The 24,911-nt window shown below is 37.9% G+C and overlaps 5 protein-coding genes across 6 annotated transcripts in view; 3 read left to right on the forward strand and 2 right to left on the reverse strand.

Annotated features, from left to right (window-relative positions):
- Window positions 1-179: 179 nt before the first annotated feature.
- Window positions 180-980, reverse strand: LOC134648506 (inosine triphosphate pyrophosphatase). Its single transcript, XM_063503028.1, has one exon. The coding sequence runs from the start codon at window positions 843-845 to the stop codon at window positions 273-275; it is 573 nt and encodes a 190-aa protein (XP_063359098.1). The 5' UTR covers window positions 846-980; the 3' UTR covers window positions 180-272.
- Window positions 981-1,318: 338 nt separating this feature from the next.
- LOC134648120 (26S proteasome non-ATPase regulatory subunit 7) lies at window positions 1,319-3,075 on the forward strand. The gene is made up of 2 exons (XM_063502589.1): window positions 1,319-1,650; window positions 2,192-3,075. Exons 1-2 carry the CDS (start codon window positions 1,476-1,478, stop codon window positions 2,998-3,000), a joined length of 984 nt encoding a protein of 327 aa, XP_063358659.1. The 5' UTR covers window positions 1,319-1,475; the 3' UTR covers window positions 3,001-3,075.
- Window positions 3,076-3,366: 291 nt separating this feature from the next.
- LOC134648307 (myosin-VIIa-like) overlaps window positions 3,367-24,911 on the forward strand; it is a 126,963-nt gene continuing 105,418 nt past the window's right edge. Inside the window, exons 1-11 of one of the 2 annotated variants that reach the window (XM_063502799.1) lie at window positions 3,367-3,566; window positions 5,774-6,031; window positions 6,736-6,920; window positions 7,406-8,613; window positions 8,882-9,126; window positions 9,206-10,045; window positions 10,130-10,465; window positions 10,573-10,799; window positions 10,889-13,212; window positions 13,295-13,791; window positions 13,889-14,088. In XM_063502799.1, the coding sequence (XP_063358869.1) occupies window positions 3,543-3,566; window positions 5,774-6,031; window positions 6,736-6,920; window positions 7,406-8,613; window positions 8,882-9,126; window positions 9,206-10,045; window positions 10,130-10,465; window positions 10,573-10,799; window positions 10,889-13,212; window positions 13,295-13,791; window positions 13,889-14,080 (6,336 nt within the window). In that variant the 5' untranslated portion in view covers window positions 3,367-3,542 and the 3' untranslated portion in view covers window positions 14,081-14,088. Of the gene's footprint in view, window positions 3,567-5,773; window positions 6,032-6,735; window positions 6,921-7,405; window positions 8,614-8,881; window positions 9,127-9,205; window positions 10,046-10,129; window positions 10,466-10,572; window positions 10,800-10,888; window positions 13,213-13,294; window positions 13,792-13,888; window positions 14,105-24,911 lie in introns of those variants that run through there. The other variant, XM_063502798.1, reaches the window with a different exon arrangement.
- On the forward strand, window positions 15,351-18,272 carry LOC134648340 (inactive peptidyl-prolyl cis-trans isomerase shutdown-like). Its single transcript, XM_063502851.1, has 4 exons — window positions 15,351-15,456; window positions 15,634-15,934; window positions 16,906-17,105; window positions 17,475-18,272. The coding sequence occupies exons 1-4, from the start codon at window positions 15,401-15,403 to the stop codon at window positions 18,244-18,246; spliced, it is 1,329 nt and encodes a 442-aa protein (XP_063358921.1). The 5' UTR covers window positions 15,351-15,400; the 3' UTR covers window positions 18,247-18,272.
- On the reverse strand, window positions 18,900-22,116 carry LOC134648186 (prohibitin 1-like). Its single transcript, XM_063502669.1, has 4 exons — window positions 22,029-22,116; window positions 21,169-21,330; window positions 20,636-20,817; window positions 18,900-19,333 (listed from the first exon to the last, which is right to left on the reverse strand). Exons 1-4 carry the CDS (start codon window positions 22,114-22,116, stop codon window positions 18,947-18,949), a joined length of 819 nt encoding a protein of 272 aa, XP_063358739.1. The 3' UTR covers window positions 18,900-18,946.

A 24,911-nucleotide genomic window follows, 5' to 3' on the forward strand; every position in this document is an offset into this window, starting at 1 on the left:
ATACTACAGAGTAATTGAAAATTGAGAAAATCTATGAATATTTCCACACCTTTCTTACATGTTGCTATTTTGGAAATACTATAAATAAAGTATAGTATAACTATTCTGACTGAAACAGTTACAATATATTAAAATTTACTAACTAAGGCTAGGATGAGATTAGCAATAAAATGAAGATAAATACAATAATATTTGTATTATTTTACACATTAAATCAATCTCCTTACAATCATTCTAGGTATTCATTATCACAAAGGTTAAATAATTACTAATTACCCATTCTGTTCAAAGTGTTTCCTGAGCTTGTCCAAAGCCTTATATCTGTGAGATATTGTGTTCTTCACTTCCTTTGCTAGTTCTCCGTAAGTCTTGTCGTAACCCTCGGGTTGGAAGACACAGTCCCAGCCAAAGTCTCTCCTACCTCGTGGTTCAACAATTTCACCTTTTGTTATTCCTTGGAACAAGATCACTTCAGCATTTTCACTTTCTCCAGAACTGTATGCAAAAGTGCATATGGCTTGAGCAGACTTATCTTCCCATCCACCTAGTAACTTTGTTAAACCCTCTGGCTCTAATTTTTCTAGAAACCATTTGATGTACGGCCCCGGGAGACCTTTCAAAGCATTGTAACATAGACAGGTATCTTCAACTATGACGGGTCTCTTCAGAAGGCGCGACGCTTCTTGGCACTTCTTAATAGATATTTCATCAACTTCACCCTGTAGTTCTGGGAGGTCTAGCTTATGGCTGACCAACTCCAAAGGGAAGGTTTTACCCAAAATAGCACGGAGCTCTTCTAACTTCTTAGCGTTGCCGGTCACGAACGTTAACGTTCGTTGCGCCATGATTTCAGCGATATTTATGTAACAAGTATATGTTATGAGTGTAGAATTTTTCTTTATTGTTTAACGGCTTAACTTTATACTGTTCAAAGAAAATATTATTATCAGTAATGACCCAAAAAATAAAAATTAACCTAACTCGACTCGCACCTCGATTCGAATCGAAGTGACATTGACATGACCATTATGACATTGACGTTTGATTTTTGATGACAAATCAAACTGGGTCCTATTATTAACGCCGACTAAAAGATCAATGCAATCATGCAATAAATTAATGAATTTGAATACGTAAAAAAAATCTGCAGCGAACTTATTATTATTATTATGTGTACAAATATATAAAAAAAAGCGCACATGATGCATGGCTCCTGTGATAGAAGTTTCTTTGAACAAGTAATAGTGTTTTTAAGAGTATCTCGACTAAACTGTAATAGTCATAGACAATTTCTACTTACCATCGACAAGCAAAGCAAGATGAAGATGACTGTCAAATTTTAGTTGACTAGCGGAAAGGCATCGTTGTTGGCGAATTATTTATTGTGATTTTTGTTTTATCGCCGTTTCCTGAAGTACCTGCCTATCTTCAATATCATTTTAGTTGATTAAGCAACAGATCAATTTATTTTCAAGATGCCTAGCCAAGAAGTTGTGACCACAAAAGTGGTTGTTCATCCTCTAGTTTTACTTAGTGTCGTGGATCATTTTAACCGAATGGGTAAAATTGGGAACCAGAAACGTGTTGTAGGTGTCCTGCTTGGTTGCTGGCGAGCTAAGGGTGTCCTGGATGTATCGAACAGTTTCGCAGGTTAGTAACCTTTAGATATCTGCAGTCTCATTCCTTTCTCTAAACAACATAAAAAAATGCGTTTTCTTACCCAGTTACTGTCAACATAATGACTTAACATACTATTTTTTACGCTTTTAATTGATCTTTGTTGTTATAAGTTTATAGATTACAGACTATAAGGTTCCAATTTCCTAGTAATAACACAAAATGGGTCACAAAAGGATCACCAACTACATAATCATACTACAATTTCTCTCTCTCTTTTAACCTCCAGTAAAAAAAACAGAGTTCGGTGATTGGAGTTTTGATGCCACACTGGTGTATCAAATTGAAATAGTAATATGGATACACCTTTAAGCCCACAATACCTTTTAAACTGCTAGACTGCTGTTATTTAAGTATAGGTAATATGTTTATAAAATATACCACATTAAATAGCAATTATAGAGTGCACCCTGACTGGTAACCAAAACGCCAAACACTTTTCATGAAGTGAACTAGGTGTCATTAAAACTTTCAATTAACAGTTGTTTCATAATATTTCTTGTCTATTTTCCAGTTCCATTTGATGAAGATGACAAGGATAAGTCTGTCTGGTTCCTCGACCATGACTACCTAGAGAATATGTATGGTATGTTCAAGAAAGTGAATGCTAGGGAAAAGGTAGTGGGCTGGTACCACACCGGCCCCAAATTACATCAGAATGATGTAGCTATCAATGAACTGGTCAGGCGTTACAGCCCTAATTCCGTTCTAGTCATCATTGATGCTAAACCAAAGGACCTTGGTCTGCCTACTGAGGCTTACCGGGCTGTAGAAGAGGTTCATGATGATGGCAGTCCAACAACACGCACCTTTGAACACGTGCCCAGTGAAATAGGAGCTGAAGAGGCAGAGGAGGTTGGTGTTGAACATCTACTGAGAGACATCAAGGATACGACAGTCGGAAGTCTCTCTCAAAGAATCACCAATCAGCTGCTCGGCTTAAGAGGCTTACACTCGCAGCTGACTGAAATTAGAGATTATTTGCTTCAAGTTGGCCAAGGTTCCTTACCTATGAACCATCAAATCATCTACCAGTTGCAAGACATATTTAACCTGCTTCCCGACATTGCCAATGATAATTTCATTGACAATCTCTACATCAAAACTAATGATCAGTCTCTTGTTGTGTACCTGGCTGCTCTTGTAAGGTCAATCATTGCTTTACACAACCTTATTAACAATAAGATCACTAACAGAGATGCGGAAGAAGGCAAGAAAGAAGAGGCAAAGAAGGAAAAGAAGGATAAAGAAGATAAGGATAAGGATGAGAAGAAAACAGAAGATAAAGCGAAAGTTGATAAAAAAGATGAAAAGAAGAAGTAATTTAGAATGAGTGTTAGATTAAGTTGTTCGTAATGCTGAATTATTTTAAAATAAATTGTATTTACCAATTTCAAATTAGTTTTTTGTCTAACCTTAAAATATCTGAAACGATTATCATAGCGAAAAAAAAGCATTTTAGTATGATCAATTTTTTTTACATATTGTGATATTTACATTTTTTTTATCTTTAAATTATCTACTCGTGAATCATGACTATGATTTTATGCATTTTTATCATCTTTCAAGATTAAATCACATTGTGATCAAAAAGATTTCATAAATTAAAAACCATTGTAATCTATATGGTACAAATGCCGATCTAATAGCATGCACCAATCAAGTACTTAATCAATGTATGACAAACAATAGTCAAGTGTTAACATATCTCAAAATATGATAACTCGATAAGCGCAGAATTATCTGTATATCGTGTGATAAGGCTGAATTATTGATAAGTGGACAGTCTTGAAGCAAACATTATACAGGTAATGTAGTGATGGAATAAAAATTTTATATGAAGTGAATCTCAAAGGAGCGGTAAAATGGCAGACAGGATCCAATTATCGGTAAGTAACATCATATTTCCGAATTCTTTTGTGGAAGCCCAAAACCCATTTTAATATTCGTTATTTAGTCAAAGTCATGAGTTAATTAATACAATAACCTAGCTTGATGGTATATCAACTTAATGGATTTCCTGGAATTGCGTTTAATATTTTTGAGGCAATGTTTAGTAAGTATTTTATTTAACTAAACTAAATTATCCGAATCGTTTACTTAATCCAAAAAGAATATTTAACAGGATTTAAAAATATGTAGGGTAAATATACCTATTCTTGGCATTGGCACCCCACCCCAGTAAAATTAGGTAAGCTAAGCCGTGTTTATGTTGTTGTGCAATCCCAGACATTTTAATCTCTACTTTTATTTCAGATACTAAAATAACTGATCGATTAGCTATTTATAATTAACTACCAACACAATCATACTGTTTTTGTACTAATGTTGTAAAGGCGACGTCAAAGATATGTTAACATTTTTGCACCTTATTACAACGGAGTAAGGTGCAAAACTGTAAACATATCTTTGACGTCGACTGTGCTAAAATGACAGCTCATATGGGTGAATTTCATGTGAATTTAAATCCAAACACCTGTTTTTATTTTTTGTATAAGTAGTATTTAAAATGACAGATCAATCCATGATCAATCGGATAAATTTGGGCAATCAAACAGACGTTTTAGTATTTGGGATATAGAAACAATAAGCATAACATAAAACATGATTTTAAGGTATTTTGGGTTATAAGTCCAGAGATGTACAAAATGGTTTTAAAAAAGCATTTAAATACAAAATGCAAAATACTTTTCAGATTTACTATTTCAAATGCAAAATACCAAATAGTTTTGCGTTTTGTATTTCAAATGCTAAATGCAAAATAGGTATTTTCAAAATACTTTTTCAAAATAAAATACCTTTTGAGCAAATCTCAGATATTTTTATTTATTTTAGGTATTTATCATGAGAAATAGAGACACAATGCCGAGCCGAACAAAAACGTCTAATATCATGGCATGGCACCTTATGCATGACATTTTGGTCATATTTATCAGTACGCGTATCAATAAATTCTGTTATGGTATTAATAATAGTCCGTCGGTTCCTCTCTCTGCGGCCCTGACCACCGGCAGCTTGGGCCCTGCCCCGCTGCTGGCGGCACCCTAGGTTAGGTTTTTTATAATGTGTTTATAATATTTTTTTATATTATTTTTGTAAGTGTATTTATATTTTAATTTTATATACATATTGTAAAAAACCAACCTAAGAAGAGAAATAAATAAAGGAAATAATACCCACTTAAAATAATGTAAAAAACTAGACTAACGAAAAGAGAGCCATGGCTCCATTTTGTGACCTGTGTGGCCATTTATTTCGGTTGATTGTGCATCTAGTTCTTATTTTATTATTATTACACTTTTCTTTTATTAATAACAACTGGACTGGTATTGTTAAAAAGTGAAAAAAACATCACTTTTTATTTATTACGCTTTTTAACAATACCAGGGGGCCGATTTTTGAATTTCGATCGCTCGATTTCGTCACTCGAAAATCGGTGGAAAACGGTGAGATGCTGATTTTTGAAATACGAGCGATATAAATTGTGAATTTAGTGGTATTGACCACTAGTTTTTGATTCTATTAGTAGAATTTACATGCCTAGTAGTGGAGATATTACTGAACGAAATACACGAAATCGAGCGGTCGAATTTCAAAAATCGGCCTCCTGGCGCTGGCGCCAGGCGCTAGCAGGCGCCTCTATCGGTCAAATTCGGCAATACAAGCGTCATTCGTTCATTTCATTTTGTTTGACTGGTAATGTTGGCTAAACTTAATCACAAAGTATTTTGCATTTTGAAATGAATATTAAAAATGCAAAATACGTCTCGAAAAGTATTTCAAATAAAATACAAAATGGTTTTTACTAAAAGGCATTTAAATGCAAAATACAAAATAGGTATTTTGCATTTTGTATTTGCATTTTAAATAGAAGTATTTCAAATAAATCGCATCTCTGTATAAGTCATGCATAATTTTTGAATGCCAACATTTTGTAATTTTGGGATCGCGCTAGGCGATACCTAAATGATTCTGTGTGTACCTCATCTTTTTCACTTTTAAGTGTACTTACCTATGATTTTTACTATACCTTATACCTACCGTACCGACTAGTAACAATAATATATAGGTAGGTAATTATTTTAAATGATTCTAGGATCTAGTCTGGCTAAAACCAGAAAATGCCACAGAGTTTGACCTTCCCATAGCTGTGAAGATATTAAACAGTTCGGGCGACAGGATCCAAGTACGAGATGACGATGGCAAGGTGTTTTCCACATCAGTACACAATGTCCTCAAGCCTTTACACTCCTCCTGCGTTACGGGGGTGGAAGACATGATCACGTTGGGAGAGCTGCAAGAACACACGATCCTAAGGAACCTCCATGTGCGGTACAATCAGCAACTGATCTATGTGAGTAATAAGTTTTTGGCAAAAATTTAATTTTTGGTATACGCTTTTATTGCTGACTGTACTTTTCTTACGACAGACAACTAATACTCTTCGAGACAATTCTAAAAACCCCTAACACAATTAGGTTGCGTTGTTTCATCACAGAGTTCCTATGGCCACCTCCTGTCTCCATCATCAGATCAGCTCGATGGTACCATAATATTGCATTGTCACCCGACTTACATATGTATGCAAAGTTTCAGCTCAATCGGAAACCGGGAAGTGGATCAAATTTAACTTGCAAGATTCCATTACATCAGCGGTCGGCAACCTTTTAGCAGCCAAGGGCCACATAGTAGCTAACGAACTTGACACGGGCCGCACTTTGTTAATATTTATGACTTTATCAGACATTGTCGTTTGTCAATATTACATACAAAGTAGCCAGGGAGGCTCGCGGGCCGCAAGTGAGAGGTTCGCGGGCCACATGCGGCCCGCGGGCCGCCGGTTGCCGACCGCGGCATTACATAGTTACATACAGGTCGACCTAATAAAAGCGTGTTAAAAATAGTAAAATTCTTTTGTTCAGGTACTTAGCTGCCTACTGTGTTATGTCGACATTTAGGTAGTACATAGCTGTTTTCGATTTTGATTTTTAACAGCTACTATGCAGCAGCTATGACATTTCTACGGCAATTCATTTATCGTGACAGTGAAAATTTCAGACATACACCGGGTCGATGTTAATAGCAATCAACCCATACGAAATCCTGCCAATATACACAATGGATCAGATACATTTCTATCAAGAGAGAGGAATGGGCGAGATTCCGCCGCACATATTTGCCATCGGTGACAACTCATACAGAGAGTTGTTAGATACTGCGTCCAACCAGTGCATCGTCATCAGGTATAGAAACTTATCTAAACCTTACGTATGTTTTCTAATAGATATGAACCTTGATTTGGCTGTTGTAATTCAGTCGAGGAAGCTACTAGATATTAGGGTGTGAATTGCCACCGAACAGACTAGATTTTATATCAATTTTACATCGTCGTTACAGAATTTATACATATACCCATTATAAATTACTAAAATAATTCCAATTCAGCTTGGACATTACAGTATTTATTACTGACACATTCAGTTGATAAGAATTAAGTAAGGTGTGATAACTAATTTAAATTGACTTTCCGGTATTCAGGAGAATGATTAGATTACTTTTCTAGCAAAGAATGCAACTTCAAGATAAGTATTTACGTAATATAGTAAGTTTGTTGACAACTTTGCCGTCATTACTAAGGGGAATCCCAGGATTGGTTGAGGTTGCGGTAAACCTGTATAGTATTGAGATGTATTAATTTGTAATTCGAGCTTCACATATTTCTTTACAGTGGAGAAAGTGGCGCTGGAAAAACAGAAAGTACAAAATTATTGTTACAATATTTAGCAGCCGCTAGTGGTAAACATTCGTGGATCGAGCAACAAATCCAGGAGACAAATCCAATCCTTGAGGCATTTGGAAATGCTAAAACTGTCAGAAATGATAATTCATCTAGATTCGGCAAATACATCAACATATATTTGAGTAACAAAGGTGTAATTGAAGGCGCCAACATAGATCAGTATCTACTGGAAAAAACCCGTATTGTTTTTCAAAGCAAAGGTGAAAGAAATTACCACATATTCTATTCTCTGGTGACTGGATTAGCGGCCGATGAAAAAAAGAAACTAGAACTAGGTCATCCAGCCGAATACAACTATTTGAACTCGGGTAACATGCTAACCGCCGACGGTCGCAATGATGGCGTAGAATTTGCAGACATTAGATCAGCGTTCAAAGTTCTTAATTTCCCCGACAACGAAGTGTGGGGAATCTTTAGCCTTCTTGCAGCAATCTTGCACCTGGGAAATTTAAAATTCAAATCATTTAATTTCAATAATATCGAATCATCTGAAGTTTCTGACGCGGTGAATGCAAATAGAATTGCAGCACTCCTAGGGGTGAATAAAACCAAGCTCTGTGACGCCTTGACGAGGAAAACTTTTGTAGCACACGGGGACAAAGTGGTTTCAACGCTTACAGTGGCTGCTGCTGCGGAAGGTCGGGATGCCCTTGTTAAAGCCATATACGGCCATATATTCGAATATGTAGTCGAAGTTATTAATAGAACATTGCACAAAGACCAACAGCTGTCCAGCAATTCCGTTGGTATATTAGATATTTTTGGTTTTGAAAATTTCGAAAACAACAGTTTTGAGCAACTCTGCATCAACTATGCCAACGAAAACTTGCAACAGTTCTTTGTAAGGCACATTTTCAAGCTTGAACAGGAGCAATACGAGAAAGAGGGCATTACTTGGACTAACATTAATTACAAGGATAATCAAGATAATCTGGACATGATTGGGCTAAAGCCAATGAATTTATTATCACTCATCGACGAAGAATCAAAATTTCCAAAAGGAACTGATATAACACTTTTATCCAAGCTTAGTAACAATCACAGCAACAACAATTGCTATATTACTCCAAAATCAAGCCATGAACACAGCTTTGGGGTGAAACACTTTGCTGGAGATGTCACTTACCAAGTAAAAGGTAATGGCTCCTCTACACGATGGGCCAACGCAGGCCACTCCAAGGGACGCATTTATGCGTTAGAGGGAGCAAGTGATATTGCTATCTCATTCTACCGCATGGCTGCGTCCCTTGGAGTGGGCGGCGTTGGCCCATCGTGTAGAGGAGCCATAAGAAATCGTTGATATAATCAAATTAATTGGTATTTTGGTTTAAGTACTTATATCTACATTTTAATGACCTATGAAAGCAATTCCGAAACTATAAGTACCTGCAATCTTTGTTCTAGGCTTCCTGGATAAAAATAGAGATTTGCTGACAACAGATGTTAAAGAGATGGTTCTGGATTCTAGTAACGTATTCTTAAAAGGCTTGTTTGGTACTGAAGTCGTCTCTACCCAAAGTGGCAGTCGGAAGACGGTCTCACTCAGCTACAAGTTCAAAACATCTCTTGATGCTCTAATGAAAACTTTGTATGCCTGTCATCCCTTTTTTGTCAGGTGTATCAAACCGAATGAATTTAAAAAGCCACGAGTAAGTAACATTATATGGTGGTGATGCTAACACCACTTAAATTAGGTTAGTTTGTATTTTAAAATTTAATTTTTTGCAGGTATTTGATAGAGCTCTATGTGTTCGCCAGTTACGATATGCTGGCTTAATGGAAACAGCGAAAATAAGACAAGCAGGATTTCCGATTCGCTATTCTTATTCAGAATTCGTCCACCGGTATCGGCTAATCGTACCAGACATCCCACCGGCAGAGAAAACTGACTGTAAAAATGCCACAAAGAAGATTTGCATGGAAGTATTGAAAGATCAAGAGTTCAGGCTTGGCCACACAAAAGTTTTCCTCAAGGACATGCATGATGCGATATTGGAAGAGTTGAGGCATAAAGTGCTAATAAATGCAGTGATCAAAGTACAAGCCAATGCTAGACGATTCATTCACAGAATGAGGTTCTTAAAGATGCGACAGGCTGCTATCACGCTGCAAAAGCACTTCCGCGCTCGTGGATATAGAAACAGATACCTAGAAATGAGGAGAGGGTATCTGAGAGTGCAAGCGGTAGTTCGATCAAGAGAACTGAGAAAGACCTTCATAAACATGAGGAAGTTCTTTAGGAAACTTCAAGCACACGTCAGAGGCTTTCTTATTAGGAAACTTATTAAAGATAAAGGTCATATCATTAAGGCTAAGTTGGTGCAATTTAAGAAAGAAAAAGAAGAACTAGAGCGGTCTGGGAAAGCTGATACTAAAGGTGCTGAGGATGATTATGAAAAGAAGGTAACGGAACTTATGAGGTCTATCTGGATTGTTAAGGACGTTCCAGTTGAGAATCAGCGTCACAGCACAGCGGTTATTGATGACAGATATGTTGATGATGTGTTTGGATTCTTAAAGGATACAGCAACTCCGGCTGGTACTGTACGCGTGCCTAGATACGGAATTGTAAGTGAACTTTTTGTCAATGCAATTATCTGTTGATTATGTACCTATGTATCAAATATTCTAATACAATTTTGATTTCTTCAGACTTCTAAACCTGTAGTGTCAAACGTAATTCCACTCCCACAAGAACAAGAGGATGAGGAGGAGTTTGATGAATTCAACTTTAGAAAGTTTGCTGCCACATACTTCTTGGGCAATACAAGTCATCAGTATTCGAGGAAACCTTTGAAGCAATCATTGCTGGAACTCCCATCACCTATGGACAAAATGGCGTCACATGCTTTGTGGGTTACTATTTTAAGATTCATGGGTGATATGGCTGAGCCAAAATATGTGGATGATAAAATTGACAATGTTCCCGTTATGACCAAATTGTCTGACACGCTTGGTCGGGCTTTCCAGAAGAGCAAAGACTTTGAGGTAATTTTTACTAAAAATGCATATTATATTTACGAATAGGTATACATACATTGGTAACTATGTAATACACAATGATTATTTTTTTAAATATAATATCTTCATTTTAGGAACTCTTGAAATTAAAAGAAATGAACAATGGTAACGGTAGCAGAAACAAACTGATTCAAAAGACACTGAAACGACAGAACAAATTCAACGATGAGTTAATGATGAATTTGATGAAAGATGAAATTAATAATGATATGTATAATAACTGGTTGAATGCTCGAAGAAGCACTAACTTGGAAAAACTACACTTTATAATAGGCCATGGCATCATCAGAAAGGAACTGAGGTAGGTGGCAATGGTATATTAGCAGAATTTACCATGTATGGAAATTGTTAGTTGAATGTAAATTTAACATAAATAGCGTTTTGTTTCAGAGATGAAATTTTCTGCCAGCTATGCAAGCAACTAACCAATAATCCTTCCAAGGCCTCTCATGCAAGAGGATGGATCCTGCTCTCTTTATGTGTTGGATGTTTCCCACCGTCCGAAAAATTCGTCAAGTACCTTAGGTCCTTTATACGCAGTGGCCCTCCTGGATACGCTCCTTATTGCGAAGGAAGACTTGTAAGAACATTTAAAAATGGTCCTCGTGCTCAGCCACCCAGTTGGTTAGAGTTGCAGGCTACCAAAACCAAGAAACCCATCCTTCTAACTGTCACTTTAATGGATGAATCCACGAAAACTGTGCAGTCTGATTCAGCGACAACATCTGAAGAGGTCTGCCAACAGATTGCTGAAAACATTAACTTGAATGATATGTTCGGATTCTCATTGTACATTACTCTTTACGATAAAGTGCTGTCGTTGGGTAGTGAAGGAGAACACATTATGGATGCAATTTCGCAGTGTGAACAATTCGCAAAAGAGCAGGGGACGCCGGAAAAGAGTGCTCCGTGGAGGCTGTTTTATAGAAAAGAAGTATTCACCCCATGGCACAATCCTGCAGAAGATCCTGTAGCTACTAACTTAATTTACCACCAGATCGCTAAAGGCGTAAAGTTTGGTGAATATAGATGTGATGCGGAAAAAGATTTGGCCATAATCGCCGCTCAACAACACTACATTGAATACGGGCCTCGCATAGATCCAAATATTTTAAGAAAAGTTATTGTTAACTACATTCCAAATCACTTTATACAGTCCAATGATGTAGCATTAACCAAATGGGAACACCTTGTAACAAAAGCATTTGAATCTTCGCAAAGTATTCAGTCAAAGATAGATCCGTTGCGATGCAAAGAGGATATAGTAATATTTGCTAAATTAAAATGGCCTATGCTTTTCTCCAGATTCTTTGAGGCCATTAAAATTAAGGGAGAAATTATTAATAAGGATGTAGTTATAATTGCTGTGAACTGGACTGGAATTTACGTTGTTGACCAATTAGAACACATACTTCTAGAAATGTCCTTTGCTGAAGTTACCTACGTTGCTTACAATGCTGATAAAGATTATGACAACGTAGGGACGATAACGTTAAGAACGATACAACAGGAAGAATTAGTATTCCAAAGCGTAGATGCGAGTGAGATGAGTTCACTGATCATCTACTTAATTGACGGTTTAAAGAGAAGGTCAATATATGTTGTAGCTCAAAGTGATGCACAAGGTTACAGTGACGCTTCGTCGTTCTTGCAATATAAGAAGGGAGACCTTATAACACTTTTGCAAGATTGCACTGGAGAAACACTTATGAACGCTACTTGGGGACACGGAGCGTGCAACGGACAGGAAGGTCTATTCCCAACCGAGCAAGTATATATTTTGCCAACCATGTCAGTACCTTCAAATACAATATTAGAAATCTTCAAAAAGGGCAACATCACCACTGACAAAAAAGCGTCAAAGTACAATACTATTCAAAGAAAACGTATGCATACATTAGAGAAATATTCCAAAGAAAATTTTAGAGAAAATTACGATATAAATGCCACAGTTCGCAGCACATCAACTTTAATTACAGCTAAGAAGGCAATCACCGGTGACTTGTGGGCTCACACCCGTGATCCTATTCGGAAACCACTGCTTAAGAAATTATTAGGCGATGAAAAAGTTGAGAAATGTGCAGTTGCTATGTTCATCGGTATCCTAAAATACATGGGAGACATGCCAGCACCGAAAGCGAGAAACGTTACAGAATATACAGATGAGATATTCAGATCGGGTGGAACCGATGCCGGCTTGCGAGATGAAGCATATTGTCAAATCATGAAACAGTTGACGAACAATAGGATACAGCTGAGCGAAGAACGCGGATGGGAACTCATGTGGCTCGCTACTGGCGTCTTTGCCCCTGGACAGTCGTTAATAAAAGAACTGGTAGATTTCCTGAAGACTCGACCGCATCCCATAGCTAAGGAATGTCTCAAACGCGTATTCAGAATACAAAAGAGTGGCGCCAGAATGTATGCTCCATATGTGGTAGAAGTCGAAGCGATACAACACAGAAGCATGCAGATATACCACAAAGTTTACTTCCCAGATGACACGGATGAAGCCTTTGAAGTAGACTCTTCGACTAAAGCGAAAGATCTTTGTGAACAGATTGCTGGAAGACTAAATATAAAGAACAGCGACGGCTTCAGCTTGTTCGTCAAAATAACTGACAAAGTGTTCTCTGTTCCGGAAAATTATTACTTCTTTGATTTCGTACACGAGCTTGTCGAATGGATGAAGGCATCGCGGCCTGTCCGCGCCGGTAAGTTTACGACCCAATAGCAAGTCAAATGCTCTGATTTATGTATGAAATACTGTTAATTAAACTTACATTTTTCTTTCAGCTGGATCACAATTGCAGTTAAACTATCAAATTTTCTTCATGAAGAAGCTTTGGATCAATACAGTTCCTGGCAGAGACAAGAATGCTGACCAGATATTCTATTTCCCCCAAGAACTACCTAAATACTTGCGAGGATACCACAAAACCTCTAAACAGGATCTAGTTGATTTAGCCAGCCTTATTTACAGAGCACGGTTTGGAAGCGACCAATCATTGCTACCTCAAATTGGCCAGATGCTAGAAGAATTTATACCTCCTGACATGGTTAGGATACAATCGGCCTCATCATGGAAGTCGAGTATTACTGCAGCGTATTTGAAACATGGAGTTATGACTGAAAATGAAGCTAAAGAACAGTTTTTGAAAAAAATATACCAGTTGCCAACATTCGGAACTGCATTCTTTGAAGTCAAACAGACGTCCGACCCATCTTATCCTGAGTTGGTAATAATTGGGATCAACAAAAACGGTGTCAGCGTTATACACCCTCAAAGTCGAGTATGTATATCAAATTTAAATAAGGCATTTCAACTTTTGAACATTACTTTTTAAAACGACTGTGATTCAATTTAACATGGCCTCTTCTTGGTTTCAGGATATACTGGTGACTCATCCTTTCTCACAACTTTCGAATTGGTCCTCTGGGAATACCTTCTTCCACATGACCATGGGTAACTTCTTAAGAGGAACGAAGATTCTGTGCGAAACTTCTTTAGGATACAAAATGGACGACCTGATTTCATCATACATTGCCGTTTTACGCCAATCATTGAAGGAGAAACAATAAATTGTAAAGTCCCAGTCATATTAGCAACGACAAACAAATTAAACGTGTAGGAGAAATAAACATTGTAAGAAATGTAAAATATTTTTTTATTAACTAAGTAGCAGAACAGTTTGTGATTCTAAGTAGAAATAACATTTTCCAAATAAAAAATAAGTGGGCGTGGACAACTTTTCTAAGAAATAAGTAAAATCGCCTAATTATACATTATTTATAGCAAACATAACTGACTTTAATTTGTATATCTTTACCTTTTTTTATATCCCAGATAGTTCGATTGGCCAAATACACTAGGTACTATCATGGTTTTGTACTACATTTTGTACAAACAAACAAGACAAATAAAAACAAGCCTTCATTTGCAAAAAACTGGTCAACTGATAGTTGAAATAAAATAAAATAGAATGAAAATATTCACCAGTTTATTCGAGTGCCGGGAAAAGATACCTTTACCTCAGCAAGACCAAGATTATCTAGGCAAGTTGTTAAGCCCTCTCCACACATATAAAATTAATATTTGTTTAAATTTGAACTTTAACAGCTATCAATAGAGTTGCACTTTATAACTGCCATTATATGGCTTCGTATGAAGTACAGGTTGGGCTTCGTTTATATTTTTCCTATGACACAGATAAATTAGATGAAGCAGGCTATTTTAAAATAAATAAGAAAAATTATACTTAAAATCTCTTAGGACATATAGCCGGTCAAACCGCTTTGTCATTAGAAAAAGGCGCGAAATCCAAATTTTCTATGGGATGATTACCCTATTTTAACCTCTAGCCGCCCATACGTCAAATCTTGCCAAGCAAAATGAAATTTTATTTTGTCAACACAAAGTTCAAATTAGAATGGAACAGGAGACCTTTTTATAGGTCTCTGGGCGGCTAGAGGATATACTTGGTCAAGCAGATCTTGTCAGTAGAAAAAGGCGGCAAATTTAAAAAACTAGGCGCGAAGGGATATCGTCCCATAGAAAATTTAAATTTCGCGCCTTTTTCTACCTGCTTGACTAAGTATATTTACTCCTTGGATTACCCTTCACGATTACATTTTTTCAATTTACTGCTTTTTTTCTACTGACGAAAATGGCTTGACAGACTATAATATAAACACTTGGCTTTCAATTTTAATCATCTGGCAACATTGCTTTGTATCTGTCAAAACATGGTCAAAACCAAACCATAGATTCAACTTGCTGTGCTAACTGCTTACATTGTAAAATTTATTTATTGTTCTGTGTTCGCGTTATTGGAGAATAATTTGTAATTAATCAATTAGTAATATAGTACACATTTCGGGGTCTTATCAATTCATATTAAAATGCCAACAAACACTTCCATGCCAAGTATTGCTTTAGAAAACGGATTGGATTTGAGGTCTGTATTTTGATTTTATTTCCTTGAATTTTAATACATATTTTGCTAAATAGTAGTACTTATTTCATTACGTACACGGTATCTAGAGAACAGGTACCCCTTATAAGAAAATTTCCTTACTCTCGCCTTTGCAGCACTCGAGAAAATAAGTTTTTAATAAACATTATAAACTTTCAGACAACTATGCACAACGGGTTCAATACTTCACATAAATGACGATTTAGAAGAGGGCCATGGCTTAGAGACAGAGAGAGAAGATGCTAGAACTTTTGATCATATTGGGCAACCTGTGAAATGCTTAAAAACCTTAGAGCAGCAATTAACGTCCGTGGATTCAGATGGTTGCGTCAAGAAGAAGATTCTGGAACAAGGAGGTGGTTTTCCACTCCACGAGGGTTGCACGGTCCATATAGCATATACTGGATTCTGGGAAGACATAGAAGAACCATTTGATGTTCGGAAAATGCACAAGCCATTGGTAAGAATAATAAATAAACCTATATCACACATTTCTGTCACTGATATGAACTTTGTTTTCTTATATAGATGGATGCCGGCAGTTATTTATTCACTTCTCTTGCCCTTTGTGTCTTTAATATAATTATATAAGTGATACAACTACCCTTCAATAAAAAAGTGGCCAATGAAGGGTTCCATATTTAGGGGATTTATGACGTATTAAAAAAAACTACTTACTAGATCTCATTCAAACCAATTTTCGGTGGAAGTTTACATGGTAATGTACATCATATATTTTTTTTAGTTTTATCATTCTCTTATTTTAGAAGTTACAGGGGGGGACACACATTTTACCACTTTGGAAGTGTCTCTCGCGCAAACTATTCAGTAGTATGGGGAACCCCCAATTTTTTTGTTTTATTTCTATTTTTGTGTGAAAATCTTATTGCGATGGATGCATTCATAGAATACATCTACTTACCAAGTTTCAACAGTATAGTTCTTATAGTTTCGGAAAAAAGTGGCTGTGACATACGGACAGACAGACAGACTGACAGACAGATGGACAGACGGACAGACAGACAGACATGACGAATCCATAAGGGTTCCGTTTTTTGCCATTTGGCTACGGAACCCTAAAAATTACATTATTTTGTGCAGAAGACAATGTGTCTGTGACCTGCGGCGGTAGCACGGTCGCATATTTATCGCTTGTCACCATGCCTGTCACGTTCTAACAAGTATGTAAGTGCGAAAGTGACGGCCATAGTGACAGGCGATAAAAATGGAACCATGCTGCGCCCGCTGCGTGTGATAAGGATTTTGACCAAATTTTTTGTCATGATTTTGCTTTTTTTTCGTGAACTAGGCTTGAACACATTTTTTGGCCGCAACATACATATGAAAGGTTAAATTTGTGTAGTTATTACCAAAAAAACATCTGTTGTAGCAACTTCCTTTGCATGTATTATATATATTTTTATTTTTTAGGTAGTTGACTTAAAGGACAATGATTTGTTGCCGGGCCTACAAACTGCTGTGAACTCCATGCTGGTTGGAGAAATGTCAGTATTTCTCCTATCTTACAAAGTCATGTTCGGGGAGGTTGGGGTCCCGCCTCGGATAAAACTAAAAGCAGACTGTGTATTCTACATCAAACTCATTAAGAGCATTCTGACTCCGGTTGAAGGGTGAGATATCTTAATTTTATTAGGGATAAGTAAATAATAATAACTACTTATACAGATATTCTATGTTTAACTTGTGCTGCATGATGATAAAAGAATTATCTATATTATGTATTCTGTATGTTTATTAGGGTATCAGTACCTACCACATATATGTGGTGGAAAAAGACCACAAACTCTCTGTGAGTTAAATGCTAGCATCTTTAAATTGAGACTCGAAATCTTAAGTACAGATCTGTCATTCCATTTAGCTATTTTTTTAAATATAGCAAATCCAGTAATGTATTTCTATTTAATCTGTTTAACTTTTACTTCCTAGCTAAAAATATGTTTAACAATTTCCTATTTTAACAGCGATGTATTTATTTTCAGAGATATAAACTACTTAGAGCCCAACATGTTTCAGCGGGTCTTCGGCCAAGTAGCGAAACTCTACAGCTCTGGCGTAACCTTACACAAAACTAAAAATACAATGGCCGCAGTCCACCTATTCAGAAAATCTATAGCCATGCTGCACAAATGTCGGTTGGCTGATGAAGAAGAGGAAAAGAAACAAGAGAAAATGCTCGTAAAGTTATATTTGAATTTGGCTATTTGCTCTAATGCTCTGGAACAGCCGTTGAAGGCTTGTATTGCTTGCAATGAGCTGAACAGACTAGAAAACCTATGGAATAACAGCAAAGCTCTCTTCCAACATGCCAAAGCTTTACGTATGATTGGTCAGTACGATGCAGCAAAAAATAGATTGTTAAGAGCACAGAAGTTGTGTCCGGATAAAAATGAAATCAAAGAAGAATTATTATTACTTGAGAAAACTAGAACTATCTGTGATCAAAACAAATTGCTAGCTAAGAACTTTGTCCACCCGTCTCTAGAGTTAGTGAGCGAAGATTTTAAAAAAGAGGTAGATACTTTGATAAAGAATTTCAAAGAGAATGTCAATTTGTGCAAACTTACACTGCCGGGTGGTTTAAATGCGGAAGAAATAAAATATGTAAAGGAGGCTTGCGTAAGGGAAAACTTGTTTTGCACTAGAATAGAGAAGGACTTTGCATTAGATAAGACTAATGAGATAGAAACTGGAGAGAGTGAAGAGCCACTAGGTTTGTCAGTTTGCCCGGACAGCAATACCAGTAAATCATAATGGTAGGTATATTTTTGTATGTAAAGCATAATCATAGAGAAAAAAATACATAGATTGCTCACTCCATACATCAGTTTTGGTACCAAAAAGAATCAGAATCAGAAAAATGTTTATTGCCACAAAAAATACCTTATCAACTAAGTACAATATATAAAACTTAAATAATAAAAAGACTATTATTCTGCCCTGCTAAGCCGAAAAGCGCTATCTCAAAAGAAAATTCATTGCTAACTTATACTTTAGTTTCTATAGCTGAGAATTCCATTTTCAAAATCATTTGTTTTTGAGATAACGCTACTTGGCTTAGGAGGGCAGTATTATATGTTGTTAAGCATATGACTTTCCGGTCGGTGCTACATCTATTGTCAAGTACCAGTACTGATAATTCCTCTTCTCGATGCTAGATGTCGACACTGAAAATAATTGTCTTTTTGGTACCAAAACTGATGTATGAAGTGAGCACTCTCGTCTTACTATATTTCTCTATGGCATAATTAACTTTTTCGACGCCAACGACCGGATATATATCCGTCGCGGTAGGTAGAGGTTGATATTGATTCGACTGTCTTTATTCCAATAAAATAAGTAGTTTAAGTACTTTACTCATAAATATTCTTGTTTAACTAAGCTACTATAAAAATTCTATATTTCTACACAGACTAAAATAAATACTTAAAAATGTTAAGCACCTCTATTTCAACTACTTGACACCCTTATTTATCAGTACATTCCCTTCCGGCAAATAAGTCACGTTTGGAGACTTCGACAACTGATAAGCTATATCCTCAGCTGCCTCTATTCGTCGCAACTCCACCAACCCCTCGCCCGCTTTACCAAAAGACTTCGCTAACAAAATGGCGGCTCGGGAATCGCCTTCTGCCGTAATGACTGCCGCTTTTTTTTTCTGTTCCTCTTTTTCGACTATGAATCTCGCTCGTTCTGCGTCTTGCTGAGCGACCTGCTTGAGTTCCACGGCTCGAGTGAACTCTTTGCCGAATGTGAGGTGTGTGATTGAGATGTCGTCCAGTATGAGGCCGAATTGTTTCGCCCTTTCAGTTAGGGTGTCGTTTACTTTTTGAGAGACGATCTGGAACGAATAAAAATTTAAATTTACTTTTCTTAGAACTAATGTTAGAACATGCAACTCGTCTAAACAATATACAAGACTTTACGTACGAAATATTGTAAATTTATAGCATTTGTAGGTTTTAACAGCTGAAGTAGATGGCGTTGAACGGGCTCCTTATTCGGCTGTGAAGCCCTAACGTGGGCGATCCAGTAAACAGAATGTAAGGCGCCATATGCTTCAGCTATCAAATTAGCAGCTCTTTATGTCGTCTCTGTCCTTTTGTAGTTATCTAGGTACATCATCTGCCGACCTGGGGGCCGATTTTTCGATTTTGGATCCGGTCACTTACGGCCACATTAATTCTAAGGCCAAGTATTATGAACGGCCACTTCCCCGTTCGGCTACTTCCTTTAAGGGCCACTTACAAACAACATTCCCCGTAAGGCCACACTCCTCTAACGGCCTCTTACCCTTAGGGCCACTTCCTCAAACGGCCTTTTCCTCTTATGGCCACTTCCTCAAACGGGAACTTCTCTATATGACAACCTTCTTCGTAAAGGCATCCTTTTGAATGAGCACAATATCAATATATGATGATGGTCATTCACATTATAAACTTAAACAAATGTCATATAATAAGAAAAAGTGACTAAGGCCTCGGTGGAAAACGGCGAAATGCTGATTTTTGAAATACGAGCGATAGAAATTGGGAATCTAGTGGTATTGACCACTCGTTTTCAATTCTATTAGTAGAATTTACATGCCTAGTAGTGGAGATATTACTGAACGAAATACACGAAATCGAGCGGTCGAATTTCAAAAATTGGGCCCCTGATAGTGATACTCAAGGCTATAATGTCTAATTTCTCGAATAGGTATGTAAGAAAGGCAAATAAACGACATTTCGTAGGTCGAAGGTCGCGTTAGCCGGGTTAGCTTAGCCCACGGACTTGTATTATAAACAATTAGATAACAATAAGACACGCTGCCGTATTCGAACTTCAAGATATTCACAAGAGACGACACGTACTAGATCCATTCTAGATACGTTATAGTTTAAATTTCAACTAGTTCTCTTTTGCAGCGCAATTCGGGCAACCAATGTCACTTTTACGATAGATCGTGTTAGATATCTATTAGATGTGAATTAGATCTCTAAGTAATATCTTGTGGAAATCGTTCAAGAGTATCTCCAGAATCGCGGAAATGTCAAATTTGACAGGTTAGATCTTAAACATATCGTTATCGTATCTTGGCGATGTCTAAAAGATATCTAATAGATGACTATTACAAAATCCGAATCGGGCCCAAAGTCCTTACTTCTCTCTGCGTGATAAGCTCTTCAGCGTTGAACTGCGCCACAACTGCCTTCAGCACCTCGGACGTGATGGAAGGGAGGACCCTGTCCTCGTAATCAACTCCTAGCACTGTGAAGATCCTGGGCAGCTCATCAGGCACGGGTCTAAACAGGATGCGGAGGTTTATGTTCACGTTTTGTAGATCTGAAAATGTTTGTACAGTCGCCATCAGATATATCGGAGCGGCCAAGGCGCTCACCAATATCTGAACACGCCTCTATTGTCAGGGCGTTAGAGGCGTGTTCAGATATTATAAACACCTTGGCCGCTCCGATATATCTGATGGCGACTGTACCTAAGTCAGATTGGGAACGATAAGGTATACGTTTTCAATACAACTACTTTAGGACGTTGAGGTCATTAGGTTTAGGTACCTATTTATTAATGAAAGATTTATTTGAAAAATTGAGAACCAAATTGCGTGGTAACCTCATACTAGTACTAGGTGACCGACCGACAGCGTGACTAAAAGGTATCACTAAGTTAGATGTTTACCTTTGCTCCCGGTCAGCGTAGGAACGTTCCTAGGCCGCAACTTAATGTCAAAAATATAAGGCGTCTGCACCCAGGGAATGATGAAGTGGGTGCCCTCCCCCACCACGTGTTTCTGGATGCCGGTGAACTTGTCCATTATCACGGCTCTGTGGCCCCCGTCCACTGAAAGTACCGTGTTATATTGCATTTACATGATGGCATCATCTTCCTCTCGTTTATCCCGGCTTTTCGCCGCGGCTCATAGGAGCCTGTGGTCCGTATAGCAACTTATGCTAATATGGTGGCTATTTTACAAGACTCACTTATTTAGCAAATTGTGACTGCTAGTAGTAGGTACTGAAGTATAGGATATAGTAATATTATGTAAACTTTTCGGCTAATATCAGGTGGATTTTTCTGCATGAAAACGGACCTTTATTTCTGTAAAGGGACACAGTGTAACAGTAACCAGGCGTGGCTCACTCCGCGATTTCGTCGCTTTGCTACAGGTAGCTAAAAGTACATCCGTTCCGCCCCAATTTTGGGGAAAGGCATAATCCACCCACAAGCCACCTAGCGGCCATATCTGTACTGATCGTAACAGACGCGTTTTCTTAGAGAGTGAGTCTTCTGTACTTAGTACTATTATTTATTCTGTGCAGTAACTAAGTCAACCGCAATCGCTGAAGTAGGTATGTTTTAACAAGGGACCTATTAGATTGCTCTCACTCGCGTCGCGACATAGCTAGCCATCATATTCTGTACCTAATAACGTTCGAGAAAAGTAAGATGAGTATCTTACTTACTTTTTCGAAAGTCATGTCATGTCATTTTGACTGAAGTAGTCGAATATGTCCATTACGCACATTTTAAAAACTTACCGTTGAATAACGCACTATTGACGGTACCACCAATGAGGGCCATGCCCAATCCCACCTGTCCTAGCCGGTTAAAAATATTAGCCGCCATTTCAAAAATGTTCACTACACCTTACAATTTCTTTACTAACTAGATGAACGCTAATTAAGGTCTGATAACAATGGTCGTGTTTACATGATCAATCAAATTCAGCAGGCCTATTATGGATGGCTTTATCCACGTGACAAAATATCCGTCACCGCGCGATTGAAAGTGACGCATACTGTTTTATCACCCTGTCGCGCAGACAAGAACGACCATCATAGCCGTGTAGAAATACCTATCGGTGTAGTCTGCAGTGTCTGAGCTACCTACACTAACTCAAGAGTTAAGACTGGTGTCACATTATGATTCACACTATGTTAGCGAGCCAAGGTTATATAGGTACCATTTATCGTTATCTCATTATGGTGTCAATGTTTGGAAAATTTGAGCCATAGTTTACTGTCATTATATTTAGTAGCGGTGCGTAATTTGCGAAGGAGCTACTGATTGGACGTTACTTGTACACTTCGTTTATCTTTAATTTCTGATGGTGATATGGATGGTGGTGGTTTTATATACATTTGATTTTCTACCTTATTGTGATAATTATAAAGTCAATATTGCAAGTGATCTTGATTTGTAAAAAGGAACCGAACACTAGGGAGGTAATTTTATGTGGAGTGTCGCAATAGTAGTTTGTGTTACAAGGGATCAAAATGATATATTTCCGTCAAGGGCGTACATTGAATCCTGAATGAAGCGATGGATTCTACAATAGAATCCCGAACGTAGTGAGGGATTCTAAAGTAGAATCCTGAGCGCAATGAGGGATTCAAGTGTTAACGCCCAAGACGAAATAATTTTGATACCGTGTGACACATACAGCTTTTCACATCAATTATGAGGAAAATAAAAAAATCTTAGTGTTGACACAATTTGATGCTTAAACAGATTATTTAAACTAAAAAAATAATGTGCAAAATAATGTAAAAATAGTGTGCTTGAACAGAAAAGTGCCACTTTGATCCCTCCTAGCAGGGAGGAAAAGTGCCACTTTGATCCCTCCTAGCAGGGAAGAAAAAGCTCTTTTCTGAATAGGTGTGAAAAGTTAATTAAATGGGGTTGGCCGGTCGTAGTATTTAGTAGGTGGCGCCATCATAGCTTGCCCTGTCAATCCCTAGAATTGTGTCAAAGTTTTGGTTATTTAATGACCGATTTTTTTAAAGCCAAATCTCATAGAAAAGGGTGCAAGCTATGATTGAACTGTTTTTTTACCCTAAACCGCCATTATCTGCAAACTGCGCCATCTAGAGTGAGTAAAGGTTATAAACCTCGGTAAGTTTTTGTTTTGCGACTGGGGCTATTGCATAGTAAATTACAAGCTTTTAATTTTATTGTAAAATCACTAATAGTCTTCTTCTCTCCTTGCCTTTATCCCTATTCGGGGTCGGCCCCCCTAATACATTGTCGCCATAGTTGGCGGTTTTGCGTCGTTTCTGGGTTTATTCCCAACGTCTTCATATCGTTGGCAACGGTTCTGATCCAGGTGGCAGGAGGGCGTCCTCTGCCTCGTCCACCCTCTTCGATGGCCATTACTTTACGGGTCAAATGTTGTTCGTCACGCCGCATAACGTGCCCGTACCATCGCAGCCGCGTTTCCCTCAGTTTAGAGGCTACATCAACAACTTTGAAGGAACCCCGGATATACTCGTTTCTCACTTTGTCCATGCGTGTGACTCCTCCGGCCCATCGGAGCATTTTTAACTCGTTTACGTGCAACTTCTGGGTATCGTCTTTTCGCATGGGCCAGCACTCCGAGCCATACAGCATAGCGGGCCTTACAGCTGTTTTGTATATCCTGCCCTTGGTTTTGATTGGCATTGTTGAGTCACAAAGAACACCGGAAAGAGATCTCCATTTCAGCCAGCCAGTTCTAATCCTAGACTCGATGTCTTTCTGAATATTGCCATTGGCATCTATTACTGAGCCTAAGTATTTAAAACATTCTACTCTTTTTAGCGGAATGTCGTATATTGAGGCCGTGCCAGTTTGTGCAGCAGTAGAGAAGTTACAACACATATACTCCGTCTTTGGCTTGCTTACTCTGAGTCCACTTCCTTCCAAAGCGTTACACCACTTTGTAAGATCAGCCTGTAGCTCTGGTAACGACTCCGCTATTAAGACAACGTCGTCGGCATATAATAAATTCCAAGGCGCTGGTTTTTGTATATGTTCAGTTACAAAGTTTATAACGATGTTAAACAATATCGGACTTAACGCTGAGCCCTGGTGTACGCCCACTCCGACTTCAAACTGGCTGCTCGTACCTACAGGTGTAATAATTTGGGTTTTTATGTTTGTGTACATGTCCCGTATGAGGTCTATGTAGTATTCGGGCACATTCTGAGCCCTCAGTGCTTTCCAGATTAGCTGACGCGGTACACGGTCAAAAGCCTTTTCAAGATCGATGAAGACTAGGTGAAGATCTTTTTTTAGTGTCTTGTACTTTCCACTGAGTATCCTGATTGAATGGATCGCGTCCGTTGTACTGGCACCACTTCTAAAGCCGCACTGGTTGGGTGTGATGTTAGTTATCCTACTAAGCCTCTTTACAAGAACACGTTCCCACATCTTAAGAGCATGAGATGTTAGTTTTATAGCCCTGTAATTTCCACATTCCGCAACGTTACCCTTATTCTTGTAGAAAGGGACAAGATTACTAAGTCTCCACATGTCTGGCATTTTTTTGGAATATAAGATTTTGTTAAAGAGTTTGGTCAGCCACGCTATGCCACTGGGTCCAAGTTTTTTCCAATATTCGGCTGGGATTTCATCGGGACCTGTGGCTTTTCCGTTCTTCA

Source organism: Cydia amplana, chromosome 5 (assembly GCF_948474715.1).
Source record: "Cydia amplana chromosome 5, ilCydAmpl1.1, whole genome shotgun sequence".
NCBI classification, from domain to species: domain Eukaryota; kingdom Metazoa; phylum Arthropoda; class Insecta; order Lepidoptera; family Tortricidae; genus Cydia; species Cydia amplana.

What these genes read in the sequence shown, in the direction of transcription:
- LOC134648506 (XM_063503028.1), bottom strand. Translation starts at nt 845, where the DNA reads ATGGCGCAACGAACGTTAACGTTCGTGACCGGCAACGCTAAGAAGTTA.
- LOC134648120 (XM_063502589.1), top strand. Translation starts at nt 1,476, where the DNA reads ATGCCTAGCCAAGAAGTTGTGACCACAAAAGTGGTTGTTCATCCTCTA. An exon ending in TGTATCGAACAGTTTCGCAG is followed by an intron (nt 1,651 to 2,191) that starts GTTAGTAACCTT and finishes TCTATTTTCCAG; the next exon opens with TTCCATTTGATGAAGATGAC.
- LOC134648340 (XM_063502851.1), top strand. Translation starts at nt 15,401, where the DNA reads ATGCCAACAAACACTTCCATGCCAAGTATTGCTTTAGAAAACGGATTG. An exon ending in GGAAAATGCACAAGCCATTG is followed by an intron (nt 15,935 to 16,905) that starts GTAAGAATAATA and finishes TTTATTTTTTAG; the next exon opens with GTAGTTGACTTAAAGGACAA. An exon ending in ATTCTGACTCCGGTTGAAGG is followed by an intron (nt 17,106 to 17,474) that starts GTGAGATATCTT and finishes ATTTATTTTCAG; the next exon opens with AGATATAAACTACTTAGAGC.
- LOC134648186 (XM_063502669.1), bottom strand. Translation starts at nt 22,116, where the DNA reads ATGGCGGCTAATATTTTTAACCGGCTAGGACAGGTGGGATTGGGCATG. An exon ending in CAATAGTGCGTTATTCAACG is followed by an intron (nt 21,331 to 22,028) that starts GTAAGTTTTTAA and finishes CGGTACTTTCAG; the next exon opens with TGGACGGGGGCCACAGAGCC. An exon ending in AGCTTATCACGCAGAGAGAA is followed by an intron (nt 19,334 to 20,635) that starts GTAAGGACTTTG and finishes TATTCGTTCCAG; the next exon opens with ATCGTCTCTCAAAAAGTAAA.